The sequence below is a fragment of the Schistocerca cancellata genome, chromosome 5 (genome assembly GCF_023864275.1).
Source record: "Schistocerca cancellata isolate TAMUIC-IGC-003103 chromosome 5, iqSchCanc2.1, whole genome shotgun sequence".
NCBI lineage: Eukaryota > Metazoa > Arthropoda > Insecta > Orthoptera > Acrididae > Schistocerca > Schistocerca cancellata.
The window spans coordinates 76,358,354-76,381,123 of record NC_064630.1 but is presented as its reverse complement, the minus strand read 5'-3'; the positions used below and the strand labels follow the sequence as shown (position 1 = coordinate 76,381,123).

Below are 22,770 nucleotides of genomic sequence, written 5' to 3'. Positions count from 1 at the left end.
GAAATTTGAACTGTTCAGTATCACTAATCGTATGCCCATTCTGTGAAATTAAAATGTCAGGTTTTGTTGAATTGTGTGCTACAAACTGTGAAAACTGTGTCTTACTGTGATTTAGCGTTAGTTTATTTTCTACGAGCCATGAACTTATGTCATGAACTGCACTATTTGAAACACAGGCTATGTTGCACACAACATCCTTTCTACCAAGCTAGTGTCATTAGCAAACAGAAATATTTTAGAGTTACCCGTAATACTAGAGGGCTTATCATTTATATAAATAATGAACAGGAATGGCCCCAACACTGATCCCTGGGACACCCCCCATTTGACCGTTCCCCACTCAGACCCCACATCACAGCCATTCTTAACACTGTGAATAATGACCTTTTGCTGTCTGTTGTTAATGTAAGAAGTGAATCAATTGTGAGCTACTCCCCGTATTCCGTAATGGTCCAACTTCTGGAGCAATATTTTGTGGTAAACACAATCAAAAGCCTTAGTTAAATCAAAATATATGCATAGTATTCGAAATATTTCACAGAGAAAAGAGAATGTAACATTTTCCGTTGTTGAACGACTTCTAAAGCTGAACCGTACATTTGATGGCAAATTATGTGATATAAATTGATCAATTATCCATACATACACAGCCTTTTCAATAACTTTAGGGAACTCTGATGGTACAGAAATAGGTCTGAAATTGTCTAAGTTTTCCCTTGCTCCCTTTTTATAAAGCGTCTTTACTACTGAGTACTTTAATTGTTCAGGAAACTGATCATTCCTAAAGGAAAAATTACGAATATGGTTAAATACACGGATAACATGTCAGCACAGTACTTTAATATTCTGCTCGGCACTCCATAATATCCATGAGAGTACTTAGTCTTCAGTGATTTAATTATTGACTCAGTCTCCCCCTTGTCAGTATCACATAGGAGTATTTGACATCAGTGTCGGAAAGGCATTTTCCAAGAGAGTTGTATGATTCCCTATAGAAACTAATATTTTATTTAATTCACCAGCAATGCTCAGAAAAGATTGTTAAATAATGTACATATATCTTGATTTATTAGTAACAGAAATATTTTTACTATGAACTGACTTCATATCGTCGACCTTGTGTTGTTGACAAGGCACTTCCTTTACAACTGACCATATGGTTTTAATTCTATCATGTGAATCAGCTATTCTATTTGCATACCACATACCCTTTGCCTTCCTAATAACATTTTAAGCACCTTACAGGACTGTTTGTAATGGACTACTGCAGCTTGTTGTGACTACTTCTAACATTCTGTTATAATTCCCTTTTTGTTTTACATGATATCCTTATCCCACTAGTCAGCCACCCAGGCTGCCTTTTACTGCTAGCATCCCATTTAGATCATTCTAATGGAAAGCAACTGTGTCAGCATGAGAAATGTGTTAAGGAAAGCATTGCATTTGTTATCTATGTTATCAGCACTATAAACATCTTGCCGCTCATGTTCCTTGACGAGGTTTAAAAAACTCTCTATTGCCATTGGATTAACTTTCCTACATAGTTTCTAATTATATGTGACACTTGTACAAAATCCATGGTCTAAAAGGCGATTTACCCATTTACTAACGGAATAACCATCTAGTAATGAAGAATGAATAAAAATATTGCCTGGGCTGTGCTACTGTTCTCCTGCACCCGAGTTGGGGGAAAAAAAACACACACACAGTCTGAATCAGATCATATCAATTTAGATCTATCAACATCCTTTTTCTTGCACAATCATATACAAAAGCGATATTGAAGTCACCGCTTACAACTAATATCTGGTGCTTCCTATAAAGTGAATAAAGAACCCTCTCTAGCTTGAGTGTCCACTGCTTGTGCTCTCGCAGTAGCGTTCTCTCCTCTCGAGCACAGGGTCCCAGGTTCGATTCCCGGCGGGGTCAGGGATTTTCTCTGCCTAGAGGTGACTGGATGTTGTTGTTGTCGTCTTCATCATTATCATTCATCCCCATTACTGCCGGAGGAAGGCAATGGAAAACCACCTTTACTAGGACCTTACCAAGTACAGCAGTGTGGGTCTCCCACATCATTCCCCTGTGCTCTGTCATGAAGTATGGGACATCATCATCATCTAGCTTGTCCAGAAATGCTCTGAAGTCAGAGTTAGGGGCCCTATAAACGACGACAATTACAAGTTTAGTTTCACTAAATTCAACTGCCCCTGCACGACATTCAAATATCTGTTCAGTGCAGTGCCATGATAGTCTACAGACTAAAATGGAATACAGTTTTTCAAACAATGGAAAATTCAGGATGGAATGTAACAATATTATGAGAAGGAAAGTTGCTACTCGCCATATAGTGGAGATTCAGACTCACAATTAAAGCTTTCCTCCAGTAAGGCCTTCTTCAACAATAGACACACGTACACACACACACCCACTGTCAGACCTGAGACTGCAGTTGTGTGTGTGCATGTCTATTGTTGATGAAGGTCTTAATGGCCAAAAGCTGTAATTGTGCGAGTCTTTTTGTTGTGCCTATGTGCAACTCAGCATCTCCACTATATGGCGAGTAGCATCTTTCCTTCTCATAATATTGGAATACTGTTTTTTTACCTACATGGCTACTCCCCCACTCCACGAGGAACTCCTTGAAAAACAGACAGCTAATCTGTACCCTGGTAAAGGAAGCCTCTGAATTGTCAAATTATTTAAGTGGTGCTCCTATGTACTAGTATTTCCATAGTCAACCTCTATAAGCAATTCACTAACTTTATCTCTAATAACTCTTATATTTTGATGAGATATGTTAATTCCTTCTCTTATTGGATACCTGACCACCTCTGAAGGTGATTCCTTAGTTAGAACCTCCTTTAAGTAGGTATACCTATCAGCTGATTGTTTTGATTTAGGACCTATCAGCTGACTTCAGTCTAAAAAAGGTACAACCTAACACCAACTACTACAGGAATTTTTCCATGAGTGATCCTACCACCACCCACTACACTGTCACCTATGAGCTATGCAGCCTCCCCTTCCCATACCTACCGAGGTGCAGGCAATGCCTAGTGAAACCCGATGTACTGATGGACTCAATTGACACCACTGTAATGTGACCAACGCGCTCTGCCATCAGTGCCTTCTCCAGCCCCATGTTAACGTATCTACCAGCTGCATTAAGATGGGGCCAATCATAATTCTTGAAATACAGGGTATGAACAGGACCAACAAAATACAATAGAAAACCAAATCACTTCTCAGTTTCCATTTCAGGATTGGAATTAACACCCATTGAGATGTTGTAGGTAAATAAATATTGTGCAATGTGTATTGTGTTGGGGAAAAGGCTTTTTTGCAGAAAGTAAATCTGTTTGTTCCAATGACCAAAACATACGGACATGTCATGTTCTTCCATTTCAGTCATCTGCCATCCTATCGGATTAAAATATTTCAAGTTATGTCCTACAAAACAGATATTTATTTTCTGTATATTGATCAACTTGTGTTAAAACCATAGCCAATTACTTTGTTCTTAAATCCTACCTATTCATGCTCAGCTGTGCTGTTGCTCAGCAATTGTTGACACAAAAGATCAAAGGGTTGCTAAATTCTAACCTACAGTATCATTTGTTCATGATTATAATTCCTTGTATCATGACATACAAGACATGTACAGAAAGAAATGTCACCAGTTCTATTCTGGTATTCCTACTGATCGAAGCACAAGCTACCCTCCTGGCTAGTTGGTGGGGGTTCTTAGCTTGCCTATGCAACCAATACCAGTTTCCTCAAAGCTCCAGGGGACTCAGGACATGACCCTATGTGAACCTCTGCTGATCCTCTGCAATGTTAACTTGAAAAACAATATGCAATCAAAACATTGGGGAAGGAATGCTTAACAAAACGACAGGTGGTCTGATACCGCAAGGCACTTTTGGAAGGCGAGGATGACTACAACAAAAAAACTCGACACCCTTCAGTGTCAGAAGGTGAAAACAGTGTGACTGGTGTGTGTGAACATTTGAATGTTCGTCTGAATGCTTTGGGTATGTCAAAAAAAAAAATTTCAATGCTATTGAACAACTGCAGATTAAGAAGATATGCACATAACTGTTCCCAAAAATTTTGACGGAAGGCCACAGGTACAGCCTGGACTTCATTTGTGAATAACTTACGCAGTTTGTAAAAATGATGGTGCTGTTTTGAACCATGTTATAATGTGAAATGAGGTGGATGGTTTTTGAATATGACTCTTAAACAGAGAGAGGCCTAATTCAGAGTGGCACACCTCGCAGTCACCATGCCCCAAGCAGGCAAGCATAAGCAGATCCGAAGTGAAGGCAGTGTTCATTGTCTTCTTTTATGCTAGTGGTTTCATCCGCCATGAGTCTGTATCTGCCAGACAAACTGTCAATGCCGCATTTTATGTGCAAGTGTTCAGAAGAATTTCTGACTTCAGACGACGCATCAGTGGTTCCTGGAAGCTTCAGCAAGACAATGTGCCCAGCCACACTATCTTGATGATACATTATCTGGTTAAAAACCGCATGAATGTTGACCCCTCCGCCTCTCTCCCCCTTCCAGGTGTGACTTCACTCTGGAGACTTTTTTGTTTCTTCAGCTAAAGACACTCTTGAAAGCACATCATTTCAAGACCATTGACAGTGTGAAATACATCGTTTCATGAGAGTTCTAGTTTGAATAATTTTGATGTCTTGTACCTTCTGATCACTAAAGTAGTCTTTATGGGCTTAGTGTTATTAATTTTCCAATAAACCTTATAAATCACATTGTGTATTTTATCTCTCTTGTGCATCATCTCTGACTGACTGAGTTTCTATTATGTCACTTCGTGGTAATTCATATATGCTGTGCTCTTTATATATATTGTCCATCTCTCCATTAAGAATTAGTGCACAACATAAATATTCAAGATTGTATACAGGTTTTGGTAGTCTCAAAGTGTTTCAGCAGAGAAGTTTTAAAAAATCTATTGCATTGAATTGTTCTGCTACGTGTTTGTCTAAAAGATCCATTGTGTGTCCTAATTACACCTAATTCTAATTTCAGAGAATAAAGCAAAAACACGATGGGATACTCTGCAGACAATGGGAGAGGCGAAATATGCTCTGAAGTATCTCTTCGACCTTGCTGCTGACATGAAAAAAGATTCAACAAATAAAGAAAGCCGTCTTGAGGAATTAATGGTATATTTACCTCTTTATATTCTGAAGAAAAATATGAGCTTTGAAAAAAGTTTTACTTTTTAATGTAAATATTTTGTTTTCCAGGCTGCAAAGGTTAAACTTGCTGAACAGTTACAAAACCATGAGAACAAGCTAAGAACAGTGGAACAAGAACATAAGAATGAATTACTGAAATTAGAGAAAGAGCATGCAGACAAAGTGTTTTTGCTGTTAGGTCAACTGAAAGGAGTTGGGACAGATGGTAATATTGAATCAGATTTGATGCTAAGGCTTGAAATTCAAGAACAGGAAATAAAAAAAATTGAAGCTTTGCGACAACAGCTGGAGAGAAAAGAAGAAGAAATAGCTGATTTAAAAAGTAAATTAGAAGCTAAAACTAGGAAAAGGAAAACTTTTGGACAAGCTGATGCAACATTTGATTTGGTAGAGGATTTTGAATCGGATCCTGAAGATGATGCCACAGTAGATGACCCAAATGATCCAGATTGGAAGAAGACACCATTGTTCAAGAGGATTCAGAGAATAAAGGTTTTTTTTTTTCTTTATACATATGACTGAATTTTCTTAAATTTTAAGAAATAATTGTGTTGAATTGCCATCGAAAAAATTTTTTTTCTGTTTAGTAGCTTTTCAGAGCATTTCCTGTTGATATTAAATTTTACTACTCGTAAGTTGGGAGTTTTAGCTAATCTTTCACCCATGTCCAGTCGTTTGTGATTGTGACCTGGAAGTTTCTTAATTCAAACCATGTAGGGACAAGATATGAATAAGATAGTGAACAAATTGATAACGACAGTACACATCATATAATTAATCCCTGTTTAAAAATAACTTTTCTTTAGCAACTGTAAATCATGTCCTAACTTTTCATAGTCTGTTATTTCATTTCGCTCAGTAAATGAATTTATAAAATTTCCAGACATTGCAATTTAGGTGTGGTTTAAATTTTTGACTGTTTTTGTCCAGCTGTTCCCAGTGGTAAGTAGCTGCTTCTACTCCTTAAAATGCCATGTTTGTTTATAAAATGTATAGTTTGCAATTTCAGCCTTTAGCCATTTTAAATAGGAATGCAGCAAAAAATTATGATTTAGCACACGTCAAGATTTAAAACTATCTGACGTGTATATGTGTTATCATGTGGCCCATCTCCATTGGCTGACTATATAACATATTTGGCATCTTCTGTGTAAATAACATCAAACTGCTGCATGTTATTCACTGTTTGATGGCAGGAAGGTGATATGTGCAGCAGTTTGATGAAATATGCTGAAACCATTATACAGGGTGTTCATTTTAACTGAAGACATTGAAATATCTCAAACTACACATTGCATCAAATAAAGTTATAATTCCAATTTGTTTCCCTCGGAAGGGAACATCCAACGATACCATCTTCAACCGCCACCCCACCCCACCCCATCCCATGCCATGGGTTGCAGGTTGAAACTTTGAAACCTTCAATGGGAACCCCCATTTTTTATTGTAGATCATGATTCTATGGCAAAATCTGTATACTTTTTGTCTGAAGCATATTTTTTTTTTTTTTTTTTTTTTTTTTTTTTTTTTTTTTTTTTTTTTTTTTTTTTTTTCCACAGGTGGTGCTGTAATCGGAGGAATAAAAGTGGGTACACAATCATAATTTACAATATGCTACCAATGACCCTTGAATATCCAATGGCACTTGGGGCCCCACTTCTCTGCTACAAGAGTAGGACAGGCCAGTACTTCATAACTTCTATTGGAAACCCCATTCACAACATTCCATTTCTCCGGGATAGAAATGGATATACAATCGTAATTTACAATATGCTACTCAAAGACCCTTGACTATCCAGTGGCACGTGGGACCCCACCTCCATCCTGCGAGGGTAGAACAGGCCAATATTTCATAACTTCTAATTCAAAACCTGGTTCGCAACATCGTATTCCTCCGAAATTTTGAACAGGAGAATACTCAATGCACCACCATTGCCGTTTATCTAACTATGACATATCCTAACAGGCAGTACGCCGCAAGCGGAGCTAACATATATTTTCTTTTGCACAATCAAAAAAATTCCTATATGCCATAGAAAGCCTTCTTTTTAAGCAGGTTTTGTAGAACATTTCTGAAGATTTTTAAATAGATAGTGTGTGCTTCTAGTGCACTGCATACCTGCCAAGTTTCCCGGTTTTCCCAGATTTCCTGATTTTGGAGCAGTGTTGCAGATGAACATATATTATATTATCTATTATCCCTTCTCCCAGAATATTGCTGCGATTTTGTCATTAACTCTGTGTTTGAAACACTGCCGGCGAAAACTGGTCAGACGTTCTATCGATAATCACATCTCACAGTTTATTGCTGCATTCTCTTTGTGCTTCGACTGCATGTTAGTGGGAAAGGTTTGTTTATGCTTGCTTTTATACAGTGTCTCCTTTATGGTTTGGTATACGTGCAATTGTGTGACAAATGTTTGTGCAATTTTGTGTTTTTGTGGTGAGTTCAACTAAGAAACGATATCATCAGTCTTTCAGGGATGCATATTCTGCTGAATTTCCGTGTATTATACGATCACAGAAAGATGAAACATTTGCATTCTGTTCCATATGTTTGTATGATATAAACATTGCTTGTGGAGGAAGAACTGAATTGATAAATCATATTAAATCCGTTAAACACGTCTCCAATACGAAAATGAAGGATAGCGGTAGGAAAATTGATTCATTTTGCAGGTTGATGACTCTGCTACTGTTGAGAGCAAAAACCTGGCAGATGATACCAAATGGGCTCAGTTGATGAGCATTCGTGGAGCTGATGGCGTTCCTAAGTACAATGGTATCCAGGATAATGCTTTCTGTTTTGACCTTACCACACAGCAATGCGCTCTCTCTCTCTCTCTCTCTCTCTCTCTCTCTCTCTCTCTCTCTCTCTCTCTCTCTCTTGTGTGTGTGTGTGTGTGTGTGTGTGTGTGTGTGTGTGTGTGTGTGTGTGTGTTTCATCTTGTTGAAGAATTCAGAATTTCTGAAGAAGGCTACTCATCTTCTTCTCTCCTGCAACCTGTGGTTGAATGTAGCCAGTGTTGTGTGAACTTGAGAAAATTTTGTAAATAAGTGTAAATAAATGTTCAGTTTAGTAGTTTTCACAGTGTCTTTCATATTGTGGCTTGCAAGATCAAGAGAAGAAAGGCTCATTTTTGTGTAGTGTGTAAACTGTCCCAATGTTAAGTGATAAAAAATGAACTCTCATCAGCAAGTAACTTGTGTAAGTATCTAATTCAGAGTTCGAAAATAGTGATCTTGAAATCTAGCCTATATTATATGTGTTAACATTATCTGTAATCTCTTGCTATGTTTGAACCCCTTGCAACCCATGCATGAGTTAAATTTTTGCCATTTGGGATTTTCTGGACTTCTGTTTTTGTAAGTTGGCAGGTATGACAGTGTGTTGAACAGTTTTGCTCAAAGTTGTGCAAATACATTGTGAGTCTTGCTTTGTCTTGTGAAAGGTTGGTGAAGCTTTCCTTTGTGATGTGTACTGTGACAATGAAATGGATTGCCTTAATTTGTAGCATGTTTGGTTTTCTTTCCTGTAGACTAGGCAACTACATATAAATAATGATGGGACTGTTATGACAAGAGTTTCTTTTAAAGTAACCTTTCTTGTAAAGTAACAAGATACATTAAGTGGCAGCAGAACGCACACATGAAAGACTGTTGTGATTGGCAAGCTTTCAGAGCCAGTGGCTCCTTCTTCAGGCAGAATGGTTGAAGGGGAAGCAAGGAGGCTGAAGGAAAAGGACTGGAGAGGTCCAGGAAAAGGGGTAGATTATGGGGAAAGTCACCCAGAACTGTGGGTCAGGGGATACTTCGGTATGGGATGAGAAGGAAAGCATCTCATGCCTTACGATAAATCTCCCCTGACCCACAGTTCTGGGTGACAATCCCAAAATCTACTCCTTTTCCTAGACCTCTACAGTTCTCTTTCTTCACCCTTCTTCCTTCCCCTTTCAATCCTTCTGCCTGGAGGAGGAAACACTGGCTCCAAAAGCAACAGTCTTTTATGTGTGTGTTTTTTATCTATCCCATTACATAATTTTATCAGTAATTGATTATTTTCATTGTTCTACAATATACATTGTTTTCGGAAACACCCGCTACACATCACATATGCTTTTTCTGCCACATAACTCTTTTTGCCCCACTGCAGTTGAAAAAGAAAAAACATTGCACCATAGGAGCTGAGCAACATATTTTCTCTCACATATACTCTGTGACAGGTATGACTCTTGATAAATTGGTGTGTATAGAATCCGAGTGGAGGTTCCCAGTTAATTAGTAATGAAAGTGGTATCATCAGCGTATAGAACATGATATATATTCTTGGTACTTTCGGTTGTAATGAGCCAATGGTCAAAACTCTGGGAGGAAATATTATTACGTGTAATTAAATACAATTTAATTCTTGTTTGATCCAGTTGAAGCATTATGATGTAATGTAATATTGCTATTGATCAAAATTCAGAAAAAGAAAAGTAGAAATCTCTCTTTTAATAGAAATAATATTTTGTAAAAGATAAGCAAATACCAGTGAATTCTTTTCTTTAAAGCTTGGTTCAAAATACAATAAAAATAATGAATAAATTTCTCTTCAACAAATAATATCAAAATATAAATAAATGTCAATATGTTTATATCTTTTTACAGTAAAAAATTTATCAACATGGGGAAAAGTAACTATGGGCAAACTTTCTTTTGTACACAAAACATAGACAAAATACAAGGAAGTGGTGATAGATAGGTTAGTTTTGAACAGAAAACACTGCTCAGAATATGAACAGTGTGTGTGTGTGTGTGTGTGTGTGTGTGTGTGTGTGTGTGTGTGTGTGTTTGTTTTATAGATCTAGCAAAAAAATTGTGCATATCATTCATCAAAATACAAGTAAATAATAATAAACATGCTAGTTTTGAAATCGGGACACTGAGAACACATTATTACAGTTTGAACAACAATGTGCAACATCACCTTTGCAAAAATATCTCTCACAATTTGAACACATAATTGGAGTCTTATTTCACAGCTAGAAGGACAAAATTTACATCTGGCACATTTGCAGCTTTGCTTGGTGCTGCTACAGCTTGGTATACAGTGTGATATAGACTGGTCCTATGTCTGCATCTTTCTCACAGTAGCAATGGATGTTGCTGCAGAGGAGGAACTAGACAGGTTGAGGAGGGTGAAGGATGCTGGAGAATGGGAACTGGCAGTTGGTAAGAAGGCAGCTAGGAGGAGGAGATGGAGATATTCAGACAGTTGTACTTGGTGTATATGCAATAGATTTGACCAACTATCAGAGTTGATTGGAGAGGAATCTCTTGTAGGTGCAGAAAACATGCAGAAGCCTTCAGCAGTTAGGAAGCCTATGTCAGTTGCAAATTCTAACAGAAAGGAGGAAGTTCTACTGCTAGGTAGTTTGCATGGTAGAGTTGTGGGCAGCAGTTTCAGGAAGTGTTGGGCAGTGAGTCCAGGTCACCAGCATTGTGAAGCCTAGTGCAGGGTTGGCTCAGGTGACTCTCAGCATAGGTGAGTTACGTAGGAATTTTACGAAAGCAGATCAGGTAGTGATTGTCGGTGGAGGGGGGAATAGTCTTGATAAGGGCGGGGAATATGATGTAGGTGGTGACCCGGGAAAGATAGCTAACCAAACTGGCGGCACTAATGTGCACTTTGTGCAACTGTTTCAGTGTCATGATTGGCCTCATCTTAATGCTGCTGTTGGGTATGTTAACATGGGGCTGGAGAAGTAACTGGTGGCAGAGGGCATGGTTCACATGGCAGTGGTGCCAGTTAAGTCTATCAGTGGATCAGGTTTCATTAGGCATGGCCTGAAACTCAATAGGTATGGAAAGGGGAGGCTGGCAAAGCTTACAGGTGACAGTATAGTGGGTGGTGATGGTGGGATCACTCATGGAAAAATTCCTGTAGTAGTTGGTGTTAGAGCTGCACCTTTTTTAGACTGAAGTCAGCTGATAGGCCCATCCCAGGGGGCTCACCACGCTTCAGCGGAATAGTGCTTGGCTACCACAGGGCCAAAGCCTTTGCAGCATCTTTTCCCTTCTGTGTTGCATGTCTATCCTCTTGCTAGTCATTTTTCCCTCCCTTGGGAATGTGGCTTGGGTATTATTGGGAATGTTCTGCATTGCCCATCACTGACATAAACTATGTGATCAAAAGTATCCAGGCACCCCCCCCACCAAATAACATAAGTTTTTCATATTAGGTGCATTGTGCTGCCACCTCCTGCCAGGTACCCCATATCAGCGACCTCAGTAGTCATTAAACATCATGGGGGCCTCCGCGGATCTCACGGACTTCGAATGTGGTCAGATGATTGCGTGTCACTTGTGTGATACGTCTGTAAGCGCAATTTCCACACTCCTAAACATCCCTAGGTCCACTGTTTCCAGTATGATAGTGAAGTGGAAACGTGAAGGGACACGTACAGCACAAAAGTGTACAGGCCGACCTCATCTGTTGACTGACTGAGACCACCGACAGCTGAAGAGGGTCCTAAAGTGTAATAGGCAGACATCTATCCAGACCATCACACAAGAATTCCAAACGGCATCAAGATACACTGCAAGTCTTATGACAGTTAGGTGGGAGGTGAGAGAACTTGGATCTCATGGTCGAGCGGCTGTTCATAAGCCACACATCACACCGGTAAATGCCAACACCACCTCGCTTGGTGTAAGGAGTGTAAACATTGGATGATTGAACAGTGGAAAAACAATGTGTGGAAAGACGAATCACGGTACACAATGTTGCAATCTGGTGGCAGGGTGTGGGTATGGCGAATGCTCAGTGAACGTCATCTGCCGACGTGTGTAATGCCAACAGTAAAATTCGGAGGCGGTGGTGTTATGGTGTGGTCATGTTTTTCATGGAGGGGGCTTGCACCCCTTGTTTTGCGTAGCACTATCACAGCACAGGCCTACATTGATGTTTTAAGCATCTTCTTGCTTCCCACTGTTGAAGAGCAATTCAGGGACTGGCAATTGCATCTTTCAACATGATCAAGCACCTGTTGATAATGCATGGCCTGTTGTGGAGTGGTTACATGGCAATAACATCCCTGTAATGGACTGGCCTACACAGAATCCTGGCCTGAATCCTATAGAACACCTTTGGGATGTTTTGAAACACTGACTTCGTGCCAGGCTTTACCAACCGACATCAATACCTCCACAGTGCAGCATTCCGTGAAGAATGGGCTGCCGTTCCCCAAGAAACCTGACTGAAGATATGCCTGCAAAAGTGGAAGCTATCATTTAGGCTGAGGGTGGGCCAACACCATATTGAATTCCAGCATTACCGGTGGAGGGCGACATGAATTTGTAAGTCATTTTCAGCCAGGTGTCCGGATTCTTTTGATCACATAGGGTAAGAACTCTCTCGCCACTATTTTTCCTTCCCTTTTCCTTCCCTTTACCTTTCTTTGCATATCTGCTTTAGCATTAGAGGTTACTCTCTTTCTTTTTCCTCCCTGTGCACTCCTGAAGGCCAGCCCACGCGTCTTATGCATAACATGTGACTGGGTAATGCGTAATTCCCAGCCTCGGATCAATAGGTACAGTTTGCACATATCCCTTGTTACAGGCCAGGCCCAGGGAGGGGTGATTGCTTGAGTTGCTACCTTCCCAAATTGCTGATTGGTTCCCCTGTCAGGTGTTCAGTTGGTGTTGCCTGAGGTGCGAACCATCACCTAAGGCGGGTACGCCCCTTTGTGAAGGGGAGCCCCCCAGTTGGAAGGAGTGTGCCATCTGAGACACTGGCAATAATGAGGATTTTCTCGCAGTGAGTCAATTTTCTTCACAATAAACACTTACGAAACTTAAACGGAGTGAGACTAACGATTCCAAGACCCCTCCAGGTGCACCATGGTTCCTCATGGTTTCACGTGCTGAAGACATTCAGTCCTTTGCAACGGTAATTCCGTTTGTTATTCAGAAAGGTGTTGATGCAATTGCCTGTCCTGTGAAATCCTACTCTTGTTACTATCGTTTTTGGAGACTACTTCAGATTCTCAAGCACAACAACTACTTGCCACCTCACTTCTCCATGGCTATCCTGTTCATGGCAATTCCCATAGAACTCTGAATTCTTCCTGTAATGTTATTTACACTAGCCTGCTCGACAGTCAAACTGAGGCCGAAGTCCAGTGATACCTCTCTGATCAGGGTGTCATTTGCCATCCATAGGGTAATGAAAAAGGTAGATTCCTCCTTAGCACCCACACACGCTCTTCACCTTTGATAGTGTTACTTCCGTCAGAGATCAATGCAGGCTATGAAATTATCACAGTCCGACCATACGTTCAGACTCCGATGCAGCGTTTCAACCACACTTGAATGTCTTCTCGACACGTGGCCAAATGTGCAACCTGTGGTAGGGATGCACGTGAGGGCGTTTGTCTGCTTCCTTCTACCCGCTGTATCAACTGCAATGGCGGTCATGCCACCACCTCTCAAGATTTTGTATCTTGATGAGCAGGCTGTCCAGGAGATCCGGGTAAAAGAAAAAGTTCCTTCCCCAGTTGCTCGCAAGTTATTGGCTAGTCGCAAACCCTGAGTTCTACCATCTGGCACTTACACAGTGCTGTTCGTGCTAAATCTTTCTCCATGGAGGAAGTGGCCACGCAGACATGCAACCACAAATTAAGCTCTGAGGTTGTGAAATAGCCCAGTGTCAAGGTAGCTTCGCCGTCCCCTTGTCCAGCTGTGCAACAAGCCATCAAACTCTCGCTTCAAGGAGCAGAGTCACCAACTACACAACCGGCAGGCCAGAAGGAACAGGAGGAATACTCCAGTGAATACTTTCTATGTCCCTTCAGCCAACCAACACTTAAAGTCTGCCTCTGCTAACCGGAAAGGCTTGAAGAAGTCCAACAAAGGCAAATGGCCATCTCCTTCACGAACTTGAAGATCCTCTTCTACGGTGTCGTGACATGATATCTTCACCCGACCGGCCTCCTTGTCGCTGGTGCGCACTGCCAACCATTTTTCTGTGTTTGAATTCACAGACCAACAGCACAAGAATGCTGATGTTTCTGTGGACCTCATGGAGCAGGATCCTCCTGCCTCTGTGCCCTGTAGCAGCAAGTCTTCACAGACTGGCACTCGGCAGCCGCCGAGGTGACACCCCTTCATTTTTTTATCATGACTCTCCTTCAACGGAACGTTCACAACCTTCGGTTCCATAAAGACGATTTTCAGCTGCTTTCAGAATCGCAGCTTCCCCATGTGATCTGCCTTCAGGAAACAAAACTGTGTCCTCATGACCACTTTGAGCTTCCACATTTCTTCCCAGTCTGGTTTTAACCTCCGCCCTAAGGTCGGCATTCCATTTCATGGGGTAGTCGTGCTGCTCATGCTGTTGCAGTTTGCCTTTTCTGTCCTCACTTGATGTTTTCCCTTTATACCATTTATACCTTTGTCATTTTATGTCACCAGGGCAGACTTCTTCCAGCTCATTGGGCAGCTACCTCAGCCATTTGTGCTGCTCGGCGACTTTAATGTGCACCATCCCCTTTGGGGTTCTTCCAGAACCTGTTTGAGAAGTGCCATCTTGACTGACCACCTTAATCAACTTGAGGTCTTTTAGCTTACTAAGGCTGACTGGCAGCTTTCTCCTCCCTGGTGACCTTTGAAGAACAAGATTTCCCCAGCTGGAATATCTTACAAACATTATCCTTACCGCTGCAGAACGTTCCATTCCTCGCACTTCCTCTTTACCACACCGTGTCCCAGTTCCTTGATGGACTGAGGCATGCCGTGACACAATTAGTGTGCAGAGACGTGTTCTCCGCATTTTTAACCATCATCCTACGATGGCAAACTGCATTAATTATAAACAGATGCATGTAGAGTGTCGTGGCGTTCTTCGGGATTGCAAAAAAGCCAGCTGGATTTCATTCACTAGTTCTTTCACCAGTTCCACCCTCTCCTCTGTCGTGTGGGCCAACCTCCAATGCTCTCTGGGACCTCAATCCATTCCTAAATTTCCAGCCTATTGGTAGCAGGCAGTGTCATAGTGAACCCTATTGCTACCTCCAACACCATGGGCCACCATTTTGCGGAAATTTCAAGCTCTTCCCACTATCACCCTGCCTTCCTCCATCAGAAACAAGTGGCAGTGGCTTGGGTGTTAACCTTCCTTTCTCAATATCATGAGTGCTACAATGCCACCTTTACTGAGAGGGAGCTAGATATGCTCTCAGTTCATCCTGCTCCTCCATCCCAGGGCCATTTGTTGTTCACATTCAGATGTTGCAGCACCTTTCTCTTGGAAGCAAGCACTTTCTGCTTAATACGTACAACGGCATCTGGGCAGATGGCACGTTTCACAGATGCTGGCATGAAGCAACTGTCATACCCATACCCAAGCCTCATAAGGACAAACACTTTCTCTCTGGCTGATTCATGGCTAGAGTCTAACCATTCACTAACCACTGCACAGTGTGGATTTCGAGCATGCTGTTCTGCAGTTGACCATCTCATCACTTTGTCCACCCATGTCAAGAATTGTTTTCTGCAGAAATCCCAGACTGTGGCAGTGTTTTTCATGTTTCGGAAAAGGCATACGACACCTGCTGGAGAACTGGTATCCTCCATACTCTCTACACATGGGGCTTCTGTGGCCGCCTGCCCTGTTTCCGTGGGAAGTATTTAAAGGATCGAGTTTTCAATGTGCGTGTGGGGTCTGCCTTGTCGGACACCTTTATCTTGGACACCGGACTCGCATTCAGGAGGATGACGGTTCAATCCCGCGTCCAGCCATCCTGATTTAGGTTTCCGTGATTTCCCTAAATCATCCCAGGCAAATCCCGGGATGGTTCCTCTGAAAGGACACGGCCGACTTCCTTCCCCAACCTTTCCTAATTCGATGAGACCGATGACCATGCTGTCTGGTCTCCTTCCCCAAACAACCAAACCACCTTTATCCAGGAAAACGGTGTGCCTCAGGGTTCTGTCCTAAACCTAATCCTTTTCGCTATTACTATTAACCCTATAATGACCTGTCTCCCACCAGGTAACTCTGGTTCCCTTTTTGTTGACGATTTTGTCATGTATTGCAGTTCTCCACAGACCAGTCTCATTGAGTGGCATCTTCAGCGATGTCTCAATCGTCTTTACTTCAAGGAGCAGTGACAATGGCTTTCCTTTTTCCACTGACAAAACCACCTTGTGAATTTCTGGTGGCGCAATCGGTTTCTCCCACAATCTTTACTTCTGGGGCCTGTTGTCTTCCATTCATTGGAACTATGAAATTCCTGGTGCTGTCTTGGTCCTCCCATGTGTCTTACCTGACAGCCGTTATGCGGTCCCTCAATGTCCTGTGTGTTCTCAATGGTATTTTCACAGGTACAGATCGAACCACACTCCTCAACTTGTACTGGTCCCTTGTCCGTTTGAAACTAGACTGAGTGCTTTGTTTATGCATCTGCACATCCATCCCTCTTACGCCATCTCAACAGTATCCACCATCGTGGCATCCATTTGACCACGGGCACCTTTTACACCAGCCTGGTTGAGAGTCTGTATGCTGAAGCTGCTGAACTACCGCTGTCCTACCGCAATGACTTTGGCCACTCATCCTATGCCTCCTTCTTCGATGAATGTGAATCCTTCACCACTTCGGCTTTGTGTGGTGGCCTGTGTTCACCTTGGCTTTAGTTTGCTTCCTAAGGACACTACTCCAGCCTCTTTCTACCACCTTCAATTTCAGGAGATTCACATAGAACTTCGCTATAGTACCTTTATGTACACTGCTGGCTCTCGGACTGACCGTGGTGTCAGGTGTACCTTCATCATTGGCGCTGACATTTTCTGGTATCGGCACGCTGCTCAATATTTACAGCAGAGCTCTTCACCCTGTATCAGGCCACGGAGGACATCCGGCGACACAGGCTTTTCAATTGTGTCCTCCGCTCAGACACTCTCAGCGCCCTTCAAAGTCTCTGTGCACTGGATACTGACTATCTCTTAGTGCAATGGGACCAGAAAAACTGTCACTTGCTTACTCTTGATGGAGCCACTGTGACGTTTGTGGGTTCATGGTCATGTCGGTCTGCCTGGAAATCAGGCTGCTGATACTGCTGCCAAGGCTGCAGTTCTCGTACCTCAGCCCACTAGTTCCTGCATTCCCTCTGTGACGTATAATTTTATCTATATATGTATACATAATAGAGGGAAACATTCCATGTGGGGAAAATATATCTAAAAACAAAGATGATGTAACTTACTAAATGAACACGTTGGCATGTTGATACACACAAACAAACAAACACACACACAAAATTCAAGCTTTCGCAACAAACGGTTGCTTCATCGGGAAAGAGGGAAGGAGAGGGAAAGACGAAAGGATGTGGGTTTTAAGGGAGAGGGTAAGGAGTCATTCCAGTCCCGGGAGCGGAAAGACTTACCTTAGGGGGAAAAAAGGACGGGTATACACTCGCGCGCGCACACACACACATATATACAGACACAAGCAGACATATTTAAAGACAAAGAGTTTGGGCAGAGATGTCAGTCGAGGCAGAAGTGCAGAGGCAAAGATGTTGTTGAATGACAGGTGAGGTATGAGTGGCGGAAATTTGAAATTAGCGGAGATTGAGGCCTGGTGGATAACGGGAAGAGAGGATATATTGAAGAGCAAGTTCCCATCTCCGGAGTTCGGATAGGTTGGTGTTAGTAGGAAGTATCCAGATAACCCGGACGGTGTAACACTGCGCCAAGATGTGCTGGTTGTGCACCAAGGCATGTTTAGCCACAGGGTGATCCTCATTACCAACAAACACTGTCTGCCTGTGTCCATTCATGCGAATGGACAGTTTGTTGCTGGTCATTCCCACATAGAATGCATCACAGTGTAGACAGGTCAATTGGTAGATCACGTGGGTGCTTTCACACGTGGCTTATACACACACAAGCAGACATTTGTAAAAATGTCTGCTTGTGTCTGTATATGTGCGGATGGATTTTTGTGTGCATGTGCGCACGAGTGTATACCTGTCTTCCCCACTCCCCACCCCTAAGGTAAGTCTTTCCGCTCCCAGGATTGGAATGGCTCCTTACCCTCTCCCTTAAAACCCACATCCTTTTGTCTTTCCCTCTCCTTCCCTCTTTTTTTTGATTGCAAAAGCTTGAATTTTGGGCGCATGTGTGTGTCTATCAACATGCCAACACTTTCGTTTGGTAATATATGTCACGTGGTATAAGGGTCGCAGTACTGTACTCTAAGACCTGCCTCTTGTAACACTTGGGAATCCAGAGCTCATACTGTTACATGGCTAAAGGCTGAAATTCTGAAATTGCAATTGTAAATTTATAAAGCAATAACTTTAAGTTAAAGATGACAGTAATAACTTTTTAAAAGAATGTCACTATAGTGTACAAAGTTTCTTCAAACAGTATGAAAGTCATTGAAAAGGGCATAAACTAAAACAAGGTCATGATATACATACATGCTTGTGCACACAAAATGCAGTTATGGAGTGATTAGAACCAACGTGGAACATTGTCAAGACATATAAGTCTTATTCTGTCAGTTTTTTTTTTTAAATCTGTTGGTTAACTTGCCTGTACAGTGCATCAAATCTACTGACATAGTAGAGCCAACTTCTAACAGTAGTTGGCAGATTTAAAATATCAAGTTAGTGATCTGATGGAGTTGTTGAAGACATGAGCATCACTTGGATCTGTTACTTTTGCCAGAGAAAAACTGCACATCTGTATTGTGGAGCTCTGGGTAAGTGCAAGACAGGCAGAGAATAGTTATGTATCACACAGATGAGGAATTCGAACAAGCTTTCTACGCTGATATGAATTGCTTCAGACACTGATAGTTTTTAGGGCACCCATAACATGATCGAATCATCTTAAGCCTACTGTGCAGCTTGTGTTCTGGAGCCCTGGGCTTTGTATCTGACATGACTACCTGTGTATTGCCATGCCAAAAAGCAGTGGTATATTGAATGGCATAGTATAGATGAACAGTAGTGAGGCAGAATGTTTTCAGATCAATCACAGTTTTCTGAAATTTGACAATTTCAATCAATAAGTAATTGCAGTTTCAGTGGGTGTCATGCTAAGCCCAAGTATGTATGTTCAGTGCAGTAATGGTACTACATTAACGTAATGGAGGGAAGGGTGGAATTAAGTCACTCTGAGAGATTTTCAAGAATGGATATGCCCGCGCCCACAATGAAAGATCTTTCATAAGAATTGCATACTTATTAAATTATTTTTAGAAAAGTTTGAGAGTTGTTCTAACTATTGTAAAAAATAATTAATTAATTAAAATCCTTTATTACATTGTTCCCAATTGTCTGATTACATTTCTCTGCCCCCAAAAATAGGCACTGCAAGGTAATTATTTACAGAAGTAAGTGTTTTATAAAACTCTCATGATGTGATGTAATTACTGTTATTTATTATTGTACATACTCATAAAAATGTTTACTGAATTTTTAGACACACAGGAAAGAACAGTTAGAAATAACCTCAAAGAAGGAAAGCACTGGTGAGAGCCATGTGAAATGCCAGTGTCGAGGAAAATGTGCGAGCAAACATTGTGGCTGCAAAAAGGCAGGTGACTGTTGCTCTGAAGACTGCAAGTGTAATTCCAGTGTCTGTGTTAATCGTGACCAGGTTGGTATTTTTCTCATAAAGAGTGTAAAATTAATTAACATTTACATAAAATCTCCCTCTCCCTTGAACAAAACAATTGTTGAAATTTCCGCAGTCATTCCAAAATTGCTACAACTATGATTAGCAAGGAACAAAATAAATAATCTTTAGGAGAAAAATGCTGCTGTTACATCTGGGGGTGGGGCTAGATTAGATGGTGAAATACATAAACACAGTCAGATGCCTTATATTTGTGCCAAATCCTCATAGTTTTCATAATTGCAAAGCTGATTAGTTATAGATTGTGACATTTTAGTCAGTATTCAGTTAAATGCAGTGAGTGAAATTCCGCAGAACTTTCAATAGTGGTAGTGGATAGAGTACTGTGGTATGAATTAAAGATCACCATTTTGCTCGCTTAGACAACTTTGTTGTGTTGTCAGTGGTTGATCAGCCATGAATTAGTTTCCCTTCCTAGACCAAGTATTAATAGAAATAGTTGATATTTAAGATATTTTTGGTAATACTTAGTGTTTACTGCCCTTGTACTTAAGTTTTAAATTATAGATTTTATTCCTTTTCCAATCTAGTAGGTTAGCCCTTTCAGTGGCATTGGGAAGCCAGTTTCCCACTTTTAAAAACTGGCAGGTGTACACAAGTCTTAATGGATCTAGGTTGTAGTAGTTACGCAGACATACATACTTGCACAGATAGAGTAGGGTTGCCAGATAAAGAGAGAAAAAAGGTGTTCCTTCCATATTTTAATGACTGCTCTCTCCAGATGTTTTCAGTGCATTATAGTTACACACACTCATGGGCATTGGCGACATTAATACTTGTTCTTTGAGAGTCACATTAATACAAGAGACATTTTCCAGTAAACAACTAAATTAAAACCTAAAATTACACAAATACTAAATACATAATTACTAGGATTTTGTACATTAAAAGAGCAAAACATTACCTTCTGGTATTTAGTTATTTACATAGGAGTAAATCCTGATATATTTTATATTCCACATTTGTTCAGTTGAACTTTGTTGATAATATAGCATTTTTTATGATATTGCCATTCATTAATTTAGAAAAAGCGTGAGACTGACTACCATAATTTAACACTACTTAGAGTTCTGCTTTGATTATGTCTACTGAGCACCTGTTTCTTGTATAATTCCACTTTTTTCTCACAAGTGGAAAAACTCTCTCCACAGAGACATTGGATCCTTTGACTCTGAAAGAAAAAGGAAAAAAAAAATCTAATAACTCTAAATAAGTCTGGAACATTGTGATCAGGTACTGTTGAAAAAAATGCCAGTTTGATAAGGCACAACATTCCTTGCTTACACTTTCTGATAGAGTATCACTATAACTACTGAACTTTCCATACAGGTCATCAACACACATGATCACTAAGATGAAGTATTTCCACAGCATTCTCAAAATATTGAAAGCAAATTTCCTTTAGTAGATCAAATGCTTCTAAAGATGCATACTTATTATTTTCAGTAAAATCAAACTTCTCCAAAATACTTCAGTGTAGAAGTGTAAAAACTGGTGAAATCTGTAGCTATTTAATTTTGCAATGATACAGACAGCTGTTCATGAGTTCCTTTGCCTTGCTGCTATAGAAGCTATGTTTTTATGGATTTTTGTGGTTAGAAGTTTCAGTTGTTTGTATATTTCGAAAATACTTAAATCACATCTTTCCAGAGTTTTAGTACTATTTCCAATTGGCTTCCAACATTCGTAATAAAATGTAAGTAAATTTCAGGCAAAACTACTTGCTCAGAATAGTCATTAATGAAAATTGTTGACAATAATTAGGGCAATCATCAGTGTTCTGCAGGTAGCTTTTAACTGCATCCTAATTGTGCAGAAGTCTAGTTATAGCAGGAGGCAGTGGAAGCCATCTGGTGTAAATGTGACATAGAATGTCAGCCCATTCCAAATTCACAAATTTAAAAAATGATTTCCGTTTGTCTCCTCACTGAATGTTAGTAGGTCTGCTCCTCCAAAACTAACATTTGCTATGATGATACCTGATGTACACCCAGTTATGAAGCTTTGGCATATCAAATCAGGTATTGCTACAGAAATTTCATCAGCATTCTCAACAAAATTGTGTTGGGGCAGTCGTTTAAGGACAGTTGAAAATTTTTAAAAAGTCTTTAACATTCGCAGGAGCTAGCACATTTTTCACTAGCACCTCTGTCTTCGTACATCATTTTTCAGTTTTGAAGCAATTGTTAAGTTGGTGAAAATATGGGGTAATGGTTTATTCCCACAGTCAAGGCTCAGGTAGCTTAAATTATGCTTTGCAGTGTGATAAACTAAACCCAGTTCACATGCTACATCATCATCTCATTCAATTTTGTTATTAAAGTTTACAAAATAGTTACAGAATTTAGATTTTCTGTACTTGAATTTTCAGTTTTATGCTATTAATATAGAGAATGCTATTAATACAGAGATGTTGTTAGAGATCACTGTCCACCGTGAACAAGGCTAAAATCCTTTCTGCACACCATGCAGTATGCTGTATCTTTATTCCCCCCTTCCAGTTTTACCCATGAAAATAACTTTCCCCATTTCTTCAAATACACCTACTGATGATGAGATTTTACTTTCTTCTTTGGAGGAGTATTTAAAACATTGTTTTCACTATCACTCATTTGTTATTACCCCATGTTAAAGACTATAACTTGATCCAGCCTTTAGTCAACTACAGGTTATCTCCATCTGCTAAAAAGATAAAACATAGTAGTCGATAGTAATCGACTGAAAAATCTAAGTCAATACAAAGAATACCAATAATAATCAAAAAGTAAAGCAGATTGTCCATGCGCTCATCGCCACAGAATAATGCTGCGTTTCATTGTACATTCACAGATGTTCTTCTGTTGAC

At 40.5% G+C, this 22,770-nt stretch overlaps 1 protein-coding gene across 1 annotated transcript in view; it reads left to right on the top strand.

Annotated features, from left to right (window-relative positions):
- The window catches only part of LOC126187646 (chromosome-associated kinesin KIF4A), a 280,963-nt gene that overhangs the window by 245,312 nt on the left and 12,881 nt on the right, over nucleotides 1-22,770 (top strand). The window contains exons 15-17 of the mRNA XM_049928846.1: nucleotides 5,059-5,195; nucleotides 5,280-5,723; nucleotides 19,710-19,886. Coding sequence (XP_049784803.1) covers nucleotides 5,059-5,195; nucleotides 5,280-5,723; nucleotides 19,710-19,886 — 758 coding nt within the window. The remainder of the gene's footprint in view (nucleotides 1-5,058; nucleotides 5,196-5,279; nucleotides 5,724-19,709; nucleotides 19,887-22,770) is intronic.